This window comes from Euwallacea fornicatus, chromosome 26 (assembly GCF_040115645.1).
Source record: "Euwallacea fornicatus isolate EFF26 chromosome 26, ASM4011564v1, whole genome shotgun sequence".
Lineage (NCBI taxonomy): Eukaryota > Metazoa > Arthropoda > Insecta > Coleoptera > Curculionidae > Euwallacea > Euwallacea fornicatus.
The window spans coordinates 2,213,272-2,225,152 of NC_089566.1; the positions used below are offsets into that span (position 1 = coordinate 2,213,272).

Below are 11,881 nucleotides of genomic sequence, written 5' to 3' on the forward strand. Positions count from 1 at the left end.
GCAAATATCTTTAAAAATTCAAAAGAACTCTGTATTTCAACAAAACCTTAACATAAACAATCACATATTAAAAAAATGTTTCTTTTGTTGAAATTTCTAGTTGGTAATAACCGTCTCCTCAATAAGAGATGGATCATTTCCTCAATGTTATGATTTCTTAAAATCATAATTTAATAACTGCCGCTGTTAAATTGTTTTATTCCGTTTAGCAAAATTCCTTGAATATATTATTCTTGGTATTCGCGCTATTTATTGATAAACATGATAGGAAATTATTCTTTTAATGATTAAATCGATATACTGTTAACATTAGACTTTGTCCGGGATAATTGCCGCAGAAACATAGAAGAATACCGAAGATATCCTATTTAATCGTGGTTTTCTAAATCGTCCAACATTTGCCAATCTTGAACAGAAACCGCATAAATAAAAAAAGTATAATTATAAAAAGAAAACTATATTCAATTGATAAACAAGAGAAAATGGGAGCCATTTGAGCAGGACTTTAATTGTTAATGTTTTACTATTACTTAATTAATTTCATGTGCATGGTAGTGTTTGTTAAATTTTACATAAAACAAAACAAAAAAAAATATATTAAAGGGACATCGTTTGAATTCTTGTTGTATCATAGTCTACTAATATGATAGGAGACCCAAAAGCTCCTGTTGCAATGAGAGAGTGCCTTAACACAAGCTTCATTCAATACATGTATAGTGAAGTCAAGTTCTGGCTGCTAAATAGTATTTATTCAATTGTATGAAATCAGTTGACATGTAGTTATTGTCATTCTAATTGGCAAATCTGGCAGCTCCAAATAAAGATAGTTGATAGGGTAGTCACACACAGGATAGCATTTTTAGTTAGCGTCCGTTAAGTTAGCACACAGTAGCTTTTTCTTCTTGCTAGATGATGTGTAATAGTTATGATATGTATGATAATAAATCTTTTTTTTGCACCGTCTGATAATGGTCTCTTATTTTGAATAAATAAATTCCGATGTGCCAGCCTTCCTTGATATGGCAGAGAAGCATATTTTAGGCCTGAATTTCAATATAGCAAAATATTAGGTACGACTTATCAATAGCGCCCGCAAATTTCAACTAAAGCCAAGACTGGGGTACTCATTTACATTAATGAAAGCTTACACACCATATTTTTTCACAAACGCTATATACCGCGCTTAAAATACAAAAGTGGAACTTTGTGAAGCACGTGATTAAATATATTTAAACGTAGTTAAAAGCTTCACGCCATATATCTATATATTAAATATTATGTTTTTGCTCCACCATATTTCAACAAAATCTCTTTTCCCACGTACGTTTATCATCTAAATTTACGAAGAAATACCAGCACCACACCAAGGTCACACAAATTAATATTATAAATGGTTTTATTTTTACAACGTTGCGCTCTGCTTGAATTCGATACCGCTGGGTTTATACTTGAATAAAAGATTCTTTAAATGTAAGCGGCCCTTATTTTATGACTTTCATGGTTCTTGCCAATCAGCTTTTTATTAAATTCATGTTTGGCTTTAGCGCTTGTTATATTTGATAACGTCATTCATTAGATTTAACAAAGCAGAAAAACTCTATTATTCACCCCTTTATAGAAGTTAATAGAAAAAAAAAATGAACTACAGTGTGTTTAATTACATTTCTGTTATATTTCAGTAAATACACTTTTTATTTAAAAAAAAAAGCAAAATATAATACTTTCTTAGTCATTGTTTTTTTTATGTATAAGTAGCATTTTGTTCTTGTTGAAACTTTAATAATGCATGAGCTCTAGTCATAATCCCAATATCAGAGTCTAAGTAACGAAACACTGGAGCAACTTCTTTATCCACATCCTAAAAATAATATAAGGATTATGTAGGCACTTAATGATTATTCAATTTGGTCTATTTCTAACCTTGTTTAGTAATGGGCCAATATCTTTCCAAGTAAATGCATACAAATTTGTCTTCCAATTCAAGGGCCCAAAATCAAGGATAAAAGGTTTATCAGGGTAGGATAAAACAATGTCTACAACATCTGAAATTACAAAAACACATAATAAAAAAACTTCTTAAATTCAACATTAACATACAATTTGTTCTAGGAAATTTTAACTTGATAAATTCTGTAAAGAACTCATGAAGGCTTTGAATTATTTGCTCACTGTCTTCTTTGAAGTGAGGATAGAAAGTTGGCCAATCTCTTGGAGTAATACCTCGCAAAATGTTGTTTACAATAATACACCTAAATTCTGCAGCAGGGTGGATACACATCCATTTTCTAATAGCCAAACAAAATGGAATTTCTTTGATATTAGCAAAATCTTGTTGAATAATGCTAGACGTTTTTAAATAAAGCCTTATATCATCAATGCATTCTGCTTTCAATGTGTGACCTACACTGAACATTTTTGCATCCTGCAAGTCATCTTTAAGGAATTAATCAAACTGAAGGTACAAATTGATAATGTTACCAACGGAGCATGCCAGTTGTTTTTAATAAAAACTGTTTGACCCAGCACATTAAACACATTCTTTAACTTGTCCTTAAAGTCTAAGGACAGAAAGGAGTCTTCTTCAATTTCTTGGGAGTCTGCTTCAATTTCCTCTGCAGGGCATTCCTCATCTAATTCTGACAGCTCTTGGAATTGAAACCATTTTACACCTTCCACTGGGACTTCAAGAATTATGGTTTTTATGGTTACATTTTCAAATGTTTTATACCAGGAAGTAATTGAGAAGTCTTTGAGATCTTGGGTTACCTAGAGAACCATCATTTACTACTTAAGTTTGATAAAAGTTTTGGTCCACTTACAAGCATTTTGTATTTTGTGGTATAATAATAAAATAACTCAGATAATTACATTTAAATATTAAATATAAACAAACAAAAATAGTGAGGTTATGTTAAGTTTTGAGTTGGGAGATATAGTTCCGTATTCTATAATCTTTCCATATTCGCCAGAAGTGTAGGAGTGTTAAAAGCGAGGATGTGGATTTGGTGTTGGCGAATACGATTGTCCAGATTTCAATTATTATTGTTTTGGTTTTGAAAGCTTCAAGTTTATTGAAAATCGCATCTTACATTTAGGCTCTAAGAACTAGCAATAAAAACACGCAATCTGCTATGTCATTCCTGAACGCAGCTTTGCTAACGTATGCAGTTCTCCAGCAACATTGCCGAACTATGCTATAAATTAGATCTTGGGACATAACTTATCTGAAACATGTGAAAAAAAAGTCGTTCTTTGTGTTAATTTTTATTAAGAAATTTTAGAATTTAATAGATAATTGTTATTATAGCGCAATTAATTTTGCAAGGTGGAACATAATCTTAGAAATGTGAAAAATATTATTTCCAACTAACCGGTCTTATTATTTGGTTGTGGTAACTGACAACATTGCTCTCAAGTCATTTGAAGCTAAAGTGTCAGTGTCATCTGCATCGCCTTTCGTCCCTGTTTCCCAAAATTTTTTAAAGAAATTTCTAAAGTATTAAAAAGCTCGTTGGAGCTAATTCGATTTTAAATTTTAGGGTAGACATTTACTTCCCCCAGGCTTCATTCAGAAGGATTTCCAAATTGGGAGGAACAGTAAGTTCAAGTTACTTGAGTATATATTTTGCCCTGTCAAACCGCTATCAATAAAGGGGGAGGTTCTCATTAAAGATATTTCAATATTCATTAGAAATATTTTTATTTTCACGGCATTTTCACTACTATGTAATACTTTTAGGTTTGGTGAAGATATTCTGTAGGCTCACAGAGCAATCATGCCAGCCGTTCGAGGTGATGGCATGCGAGGCCTGGCAGTGTTCATATCAGACATCAGAAACTGCAAGTACCCTTTTTTACTAATTCTAGGACTTTCCTAAAGCTTAGCACCGGTTCTCGTTGTTATAATACAAATATGCTTCCAAGAAAATCATAATCATGTTATCACATTGAGATTTATGACTTTTAGGTAAGAGCAAGGAGGCCGAAATTAAAAGAATAAACAAGGAATTAGCTAACATACGTAGTAAATTTAAAGGAGATAAAACGCTAGATGGTTATCAGAAGAAAAAATATGTATGCAAATTGCTCTTTATATTTCTGCTAGGACATGACATTGATTTTGGTCATATGGAAGCTGTTAACTTACTGTCATCAAACAAATACTCTGAGAAGCAAATAGTAAGGTTTCATTTATTTTTTATTAATATACAAGAATTTTACTTTAAACTCTTACTTCAACTCATTTTACTTTATAGATATTAACTTGTTATTGAATGTAAATTAATAATAAAATTACAATAATCTTCTTTTGATAACAACAGTTACATCACAAGTAATTATAGGTAAACAGGTTTTTTTGAAAGACTTTGTAAGAAATGTTATTGTATAGTTAAACTATTTGATATTTTCTTCATGATAAGACAGTTTTTCAAATACAACTAGAGACTTAGATGTACAAAAGGTGGTAAATGTATGGAAACTTGCAAATATTTTCCTAGATATTTTGTTCTTCTCTAACCTCCAGAAATACAAAAGTTTAAGTACACAGTTGGATGAAACTGGTAGTGAATAATTTATTTATATTTGTCATTAATACAGTGTTACATACATGAGAAAAAGGGGTAAAATCACATAGAAAGTGTTCTACACATTGTCAAGAAGCTTAGTAAATAAAATTATTTTAAACTAGGATCAAAATATTCACAAAACCTAAAAAAGTAGTTTTTGATAAAAATATGGCTTGAAATTTATTGGGGACAGATTAGTACCTGTTAAAGGCAATACATGAGAAAGTTTATATACCTCAGTATTCTGGACTAATCTTTGGCATATTAAGTGCCAAAATGTAGAAACTAATTTTTGTTTTTTTTTATCATGGTTATGTCACCCAGCAAGACACTAATACTAAAACATATTCTTCCTTACATAAACCAAGCATTCTGTAATATACAATGACGCTACAATCATCATACTCAATGCTGGAAATCACACGCCAATTATCATCTGTGTACATAGTTCCATCTATAATTTACATTACACTTATCTGCAAGGCAAGCACTTGATGCGCCCCTGGTCTAGAGTACAATACAAGTCAAAAAAATATAATATGGGAGTGGAAAATGTTTTTGATAAGCAACATGCTGAACTTATAAAGAAAAAATTAGTACATAAAATTCTGTAAAGTGCTAGAAAGTATGACATATATTTACAGTAACTGGTGATAATACTTTCTGTGATTTTTTTTCCAGTTGCCATGAAAACAGACAGTTATTAATACGAAATTTTGACCTTAATCAAATAAAATAACATTTTATAGGCGTGTTCACATTTGAAAGGGTTTTCATTGAACTTATCACACAACCTAGTTTAACAATTAAAAAAATATATCACGTCAACAACTATTTTGAAAAGTATCAGTAAAGGTTAACCTTAGTATTTATAAAATGTTTAATTAAAAGTAGTTTCGAGGTATTTCTGAGTTTTGATAAGAACGAAATATTTAGGTGCTTTCAATCTTTTGGCATCCGTCCTGAACATGGAAAATCCAAGTTCAACAAGATTAAAAATATACGATATGTGAATTATTTAATGGCAAAGGAAACCATGTTGCTGATGTGATTGTTGGGCCACAAGAGATAGTGGGTTTATCCTGTAACTTTTTGGCTATTTCACATTATACATATTTTAAATTTTGAGCTCCTCATTCTACAACATTAAAAATTACTTCAAGTTTGACCAGGAGGGATGCCTAACTTCAATTTATAAGCGGAACTTTTTTGTTTTTGTATTAAAATACTTAAATAAGCTTTGAATTAAAACAAATCTAAGTTGTCCTATCATCAATCAATTGTTTCAATATAAAAATGTCAAAAAAAGTCAGCATTTTATCAAGAACTTAAGATCGAAAAGCTGCAATTAAAAAATCTGAACACTAAGGAATTTGTAAAGAAGTTTGAGGATTAACCCTATTTTTACTGTCACTCCACATACTAAAAATTTTTATTATCTACGTCTTTTCAATCACAGGGTTACCTTTTTATATCAGTACTAGTAAACACCAACAGCGAGCTCATAAAACTCATAATCCAGAGCATAAAAAATGATCTTGCATCTCGAAATCCTATCCACGTGAATCTGGCATTGCAATGCATTGCCAATATAGGGAGCCGCGAAATGGCTGAAGCTTTTGGAAATGACATTCCCAAACTCTTAGTTTCAGGGTAAGTTCATATGCCAAACCTTCAGGCCTGTATTATTCAATTATGGTTGTTTTAGTGACACAATGGATGTAGTAAAGCAAAGCGCGGCTTTATGTTTGTTGAGGCTGTTTCGTACTTCCCAAGATATTATTCCAGGTGGTGAATGGACCTCACGCATTATTCATTTATTAAATGACCAGCATATGGGGGTTGTAACTGCTGCAACAAGTCTTATAGATGCTTTAGTTAAGAAGAATCCTGAGGAATATAAGGGATGCGTGTCATTAGCTGTGTCCAGACTTAGTAGAGTTAGTTTATATGCATTTTGTACAACTTCATTATTCATATGTTAACAAATGTTTCAGATTGTCACAGCTAGTTACACCGACCTTCAAGACTATACATATTATTTTGTACCAGCACCATGGCTCTCTGTGAAACTGCTCCGATTATTACAAAATTACACACCTCCAGGTAATACTTATTTCAAGTAGAAGTTGTACTTCAATTATAGTTAATTTTTTGTTATTTCAGCCGAAGATCCTGGCGTTAGGGGCAGGTTGAATGAGTGTTTGGAAACAATTTTAAATAAAGCACAAGAACCACCTAAATCTAAGAAGGTACAACATTCTAACGCTAAAAATGCTGTTTTGTTCGAGGCTATTAGTCTTATTATTCACAATGATAGGTAAGTGATTCATATCTCAAACCTAAAAAAATACTAGCTAACGCACTGGTACACCTCGGATATAGAGACGAAATATTTGTAAGTGGAAAGTGATGGTATCGTTGCAAGTTGGAATAAGGAATAAGGGATTATTTAATATGGAAGATGGCTTTTCTCTTTCCAATTCTGATTAACTTACGCCAACATAGTTGCAATTTCACAGACCAGAAAATCGTTTTTATTATCGATCGCGTTTTTTTACCTTTTTACCTTTACCGTACGACTACAATAAAGGAAAGTTTACATGCAAATTAAAAGTTAAAGAGAACATTTTCTACATTATATTATTCAAAAGGACTTCCTTCAAGAATTGTTATTTTTAAAATAAATTATTTTAAATTATTAAATTATAACTAAGAGATGGCGATTAAAAACCTGTTACTACCGTTCATACTTTCATTATTTAATTTATTAACGTTTTCCCTATTTTATTTTTTGTTTTGTTGTGAATCTGTAAGAAATTAAACTTTATATAGAAATCTTGTTGAGTTAATATTGACATCATGAACTATGTAGATTTTGTTACAGATTCTTGTAAATTATGCCTTCATAAATCGGCCAAAATTAAAAAGAAGCCTGCTTTGCAAACTAAACGACTTTTTTTCCAGGGATTAATTTTAAAAATACTATATGTGCGGTAGTTAGAATTGTCCTTACCTAATGTAATAATTAAATTAAATTTAATGTATTTTGTATTATTTCAGTGAAGCTAACTTATTGGTAAGGGCTTGTAATCAGTTAGGCCAGTTTCTAAGTAACCGAGAAACGAATTTGCGGTATTTGGCGCTTGAGTCAATGTGCCATTTGGCGACGTCCGAGTTTTCACATGAAGCTGTCAAGAAACACCAGGAAGTTGTGATTTTATCGATGAAGATGGAGAAAGATGTATCTGTGAGGCAACAAGCTGTTGATCTTCTATATGCCATGTGTGATAAGAGCAATGCCGAAGAAATAGTACAAGAAATGCTAAATTATTTGGAAACAGCCGACTACTCGATCAGAGAAGAGATGGTGCTTAAAGTGGCCATATTAGCCGAAAAATACGCCACTGACTATACCTGGTATGTGGATGTAATCTTGAATTTGATCAGAATAGCTGGGGATTACGTATCCGAAGAAGTCTGGTACCGCGTGATTCAGATCGTAATAAACAGAGATGAAGTCCAGGGCTACGCAGCTAAGACAGTGTTCGAGGCATTACAAGCTCCTGCATGCCACGAAAATATGGTCAAAGTAGGAGGTTACATCCTTGGAGAATTCGGCAATTTAATCGCAGGAGACCAGCGCTCATCTCCAGCCGTACAATTTCAACTTCTGCATTCAAAATATCATCTCTGCTCCCCAATGACAAGGGCTCTCTTACTTTCAACTTATATTAAGTTTATCAATTTATTCCCTGAAATCAAGACTCAAATCCAAGACGTTTTCAAGCAAGACAGCAATTTGAGATCGGCCGATGCGGAGCTGCAGCAAAGAGCATCGGAGTATTTACAGTTAAGCGTTATTGCCAGTTCGGACGTTTTAGCCACAGTTTTGGAGGAAATGCCCGCATTTCCTGAAAGGGAGAGCTCGATTTTGGCTGTACTCAAAAAGAAGAAGCCTGGAAGGGTACCGGAGAACGAAGTTAAGGAGAACAAAAGTCCCACCCCTGTAGTTACAGCCAACCACAGCAATGATGTTAATATGAGGTAAAGTTTCGCTTAATGAAGCTTTTCGATTAATAAAGGAAAAGCATTTTATATCAAAGGCAACAAATAAATTAAATTCATAGAAAATATGCCATTTCAGCCTTGATTTTTTGACTTCGAAGTATATAAAATTTTAGATTTAGATGAAGTATTACATAGTATTGAAGCAAGTAACAAGAGAAGAGCGAAATTTTGGGTCAAATTCAAAGTTATTTGATTTTTGTGCACTTTGAAGATTTAGAGTGAACACAGATTTCTCTTCATAATTGAATGTAAATGGCCGGTACTGTATATTTACATTTAATAATACTGGATGTTTAATAAAACTTTGCGAAATTGTCAAATTGATATTTTTTATGCAGACTATGAGTTGTTTATGAAAGTCTATGAATTCGAGAGCGCGGCATTATCTTCCATACTTATTGTCGAATAACTTCTTTCTAGCAATGTAGAAATCTAAATTTCAAAACTTCGCATAGTTTTACTCAGTACTCTGTTTCGTTAAAGTTTACTCAAGGCCATCCATGAAGAGAAATTACTGTTCAGTTCAAATTTTCAAAAAGTACCAAAAATAAGCAGGGTTCGCGAAATATTTTGGAAATTTTATCTAAAATTTCGATGTTTCTTGGAAATACAAAGTAGTATGTGTTATGCGTCGTAAAAATTCATATCCCTACGCACGCACACACATTAATTAGTTCAACATTTGATTTAGAAAGATGCTGATATATGATGTAAGTTGACTTAATATGAATTTGTGACTATTGCATATTCACGCATATCTTTCACATAAGTATTTAAATATGATGTATCTTAAATGACTAGAGCTGCTGTTAATTCATTGGTTTATTTCTGTGCTCATATTTCCAGCAATACTAATCAGGCAGATTTGCTGGGTTTATCTACACCGCCTACATCACAGCCTCACAATGCTAGCAACACTGGAGTCTTATTGGATGTTCTAGGTGATATTTACAACAAATCGAATAATGTAGTGGCAGTGAACTCTTCCCTCACCATCGATCCTAAAAAGTACTTCTGGTTTTTTTGAACTTTCAAAAATACTGATACATATTTACAGATTTGTGTGTAAAAACAACGGGGTACTATTCGAAAATGACCTAATTCAAATCGGTGTTAAAAGCGAATTCCGCCAAAACTTGGGGCGCTTGGGCTTGTTTTATGGCAACAAAACTTCGAGTGCGCTGCAAAATTTTGTGCCCACTTTATTATGGAGTGATGAACAAGCAGCTAAACTTAATGTACAAATGAAGCCTGTTGAGCCGATCTTAGAAGCTGGTGCTCAGATTCAGCAAATGATAAATGCAGAATGTATTGATGATTATACAGGTTAGGACAGTGACACCAAGATGCATTTTCTCATTAAAAATTTTGTTTTAATTTATTTTCCAAATAGATACTCCAAGTATATCTGTAAGCTTTGTATGCAATGGAATGCCCCAAAAAATCACGATCAAACTTCCTTTAACGTTAAACAAGTTCTTTGAACCTACTGAAATGAACGGAGAAAGCTTTTTCGCTAGGTGGAAAAACTTGGGAAAGTGAGTATTTCCATTATGGTAAAAATTGTTTCTAATAAACCACTTTATTCTGAATTTTAGTACAAATCAGCAAAGATCTCAAAAAATATTTAAAGCGTTGCAACAAATGGATTTACAAGCTGCTCGCACAAAAATGATGGGATTTGGAATGCAGCTTCTGGATGGTATAGATCCAAATCCGGATAATTTCGTTTGCGCTGGGATTATCCACATGAGAAGCCAGCAAGTCGGATGCTTGCTTCGTTTGGAACCGAATAAAAATGCTCAGGTAAGGTTCTACCTATTAGATTTGAATGACTGTAATTAATGAAAATTTTGGTTTGGGCAGATGTATCGTTTGACAGTACGTTCTAGCAAAGAGAGTGTTTCGGTGGAAATTTGCGAACTACTAGCTGATCAGTTTTGAAGAGAATTTTAACTAAATTTTGGGAACCTACATTCCAGTTACTATAGCTGTGTAATTAATATCAGAACAACTATCTGTAAAAAATCGAGTTGTTGAATTTTTTGAGACAAAGACTACTTTGAACAAAAGTATCATTAAAAATAGCGTTGGTCGAGGAAATTAGGTCTAGGGCCCTTATTTTCTCCGCTATATTTAGACTTTTAAATAAGCCCTTGGCACTCCTGTAAATGTCTTCTTCGTTCGCTTATTGAGGTTCTGTTTCTATGCACTAACGTTCGTTAAGTGTGGCTAAAGTAATAGACAATAAGTTCTCCCATATAATCAAGAATATATGTAAAAAAGACAAAAATTTTACCTTTGTGAAACGTGTGTTAATAGCTATAGTAAATCGTTCTTTTATTTATTTTCCTTAAGAAATCGTAAGTTGAAGTTGTGTTAAAAGTAGACAGACTAAATACTCTTTGTATTGTTATACAATTGATCAAAATGCCATTTACATAGGCCATTGGTAACATTTAATATTAGAACGAATTTTGTGAACATTCACTTTGACGCAAGTTTTATTAGCTCTTTTAAGCTGCAGACCATTTTCCAGAGGGCTAATAAACGGTGCGGTATTTTCCTGTCATATAAGACATAGATAGTAAAGGATGTTTGCCAAATATTTAATTTCCCATTGCCGCATTAAAGTTTATGACCTCCGACATGTCCAGTTTTTATAGCCAAATAGTCTGGTAGTTTTCATTCCCTTATTTAGGTACCGCTGGATCGGTTACAATAGTTTACTCAGTTTTTTAAGGGCAACGGATAGTCAAGCGCGTGTCCGTGAAAGTTTTCTTCATTTAAGTCTGCTGAATATAAATCCATGTAGCCTGAAATAAAGAAGAACAGCTGCATAGGTAGAGAAATTGTAGCTTTGATTTAGACTTAAGAAAACCGCACCAAAAAAACTGATGAGCTTAAACGATAAGAGGGAATGTAATTTAGGATATTACTGATAGTAAAATTCATTTCTATTTTCTTGTTATATTTTTCTTAGTTCTACTATAATATATTACATGATTTTTTTGTTTTTTTTTTATATGTGAAACATAAGGTACGTTTTGTATGAATAAATTTATCATTCACTTATACTGTATATTTAAATTATTTAAAAGAAGAGATCTGCAAGTCGACTAAGTCTTTGATAATTTTGCTATTTACGTTATGTATAGTTCTTATTTAATCGAAAAGTATATATGTAAAAAACAGGCCGATATGTATAATTTATCATTAAATGTTATTTGAGTATATGCTGC

The 11,881-nt window shown here is 32.5% G+C and overlaps 2 protein-coding genes across 2 annotated transcripts; one reads left to right on the forward strand and one right to left on the reverse strand.

Annotated features, from left to right (window-relative positions):
- Positions 1–1,652: 1,652 nt before the first annotated feature.
- On the reverse strand, positions 1,653–3,135 carry LOC136347108 (translation initiation factor eIF2 assembly protein-like). Its single transcript, XM_066296803.1, has 5 exons — positions 2,820–3,135; positions 2,479–2,766; positions 2,098–2,422; positions 1,921–2,042; positions 1,653–1,858 (listed from the first exon to the last, which is right to left on the reverse strand). Exons 1-5 carry the CDS (start codon positions 2,823–2,825, stop codon positions 1,742–1,744), a joined length of 858 nt encoding a protein of 285 aa, XP_066152900.1. The 5' UTR covers positions 2,826–3,135; the 3' UTR covers positions 1,653–1,741.
- Positions 3,136–3,420: 285 nt separating this feature from the next.
- AP-2alpha (adaptor protein complex 2, subunit alpha) lies at positions 3,421–11,873 on the forward strand. The gene is made up of 13 exons (XM_066296720.1): positions 3,421–3,597; positions 3,740–3,840; positions 3,968–4,179; positions 6,028–6,221; positions 6,277–6,508; positions 6,566–6,674; positions 6,735–6,888; positions 7,632–8,615; positions 9,486–9,647; positions 9,697–9,965; positions 10,033–10,177; positions 10,238–10,445; positions 10,506–11,873. The coding sequence occupies exons 2-13, from the start codon at positions 3,777–3,779 to the stop codon at positions 10,581–10,583; spliced, it is 2,811 nt and encodes a 936-aa protein (XP_066152817.1). The 5' UTR covers positions 3,421–3,597; positions 3,740–3,776; the 3' UTR covers positions 10,584–11,873.
- The last annotated feature ends 8 nt before the right edge of the window (positions 11,874–11,881 follow it).

Bases quoted from the DNA above. Each gene is read 5' to 3' on its own strand.
- AP-2alpha (XM_066296720.1), top strand. From the start codon at position 3,777: ATGCCAGCCGTTCGAGGTGATGGCATGCGAGGCCTGGCAGTGTTCATA. The intron at 6,222-6,276 runs GTAAGTTCATAT...TGGTTGTTTTAG, and splicing joins CCCAAACTCTTAGTTTCAGG to TGACACAATGGATGTAGTAA. The intron at 10,178-10,237 runs GTGAGTATTTCC...TCTGAATTTTAG, and splicing joins AGGTGGAAAAACTTGGGAAA to TACAAATCAGCAAAGATCTC.
- LOC136347108 (XM_066296803.1), bottom strand. The intron at 2,423-2,478 runs GTAACATTATCA...GATGACTTGCAG, and splicing joins ACAACTGGCATGCTCCGTTG to GATGCAAAAATGTTCAGTGT. The intron at 2,043-2,097 runs GTATGTTAATGT...TTGTAATTTCAG, and splicing joins AAAATTTCCTAGAACAAATT to ATGTTGTAGACATTGTTTTA.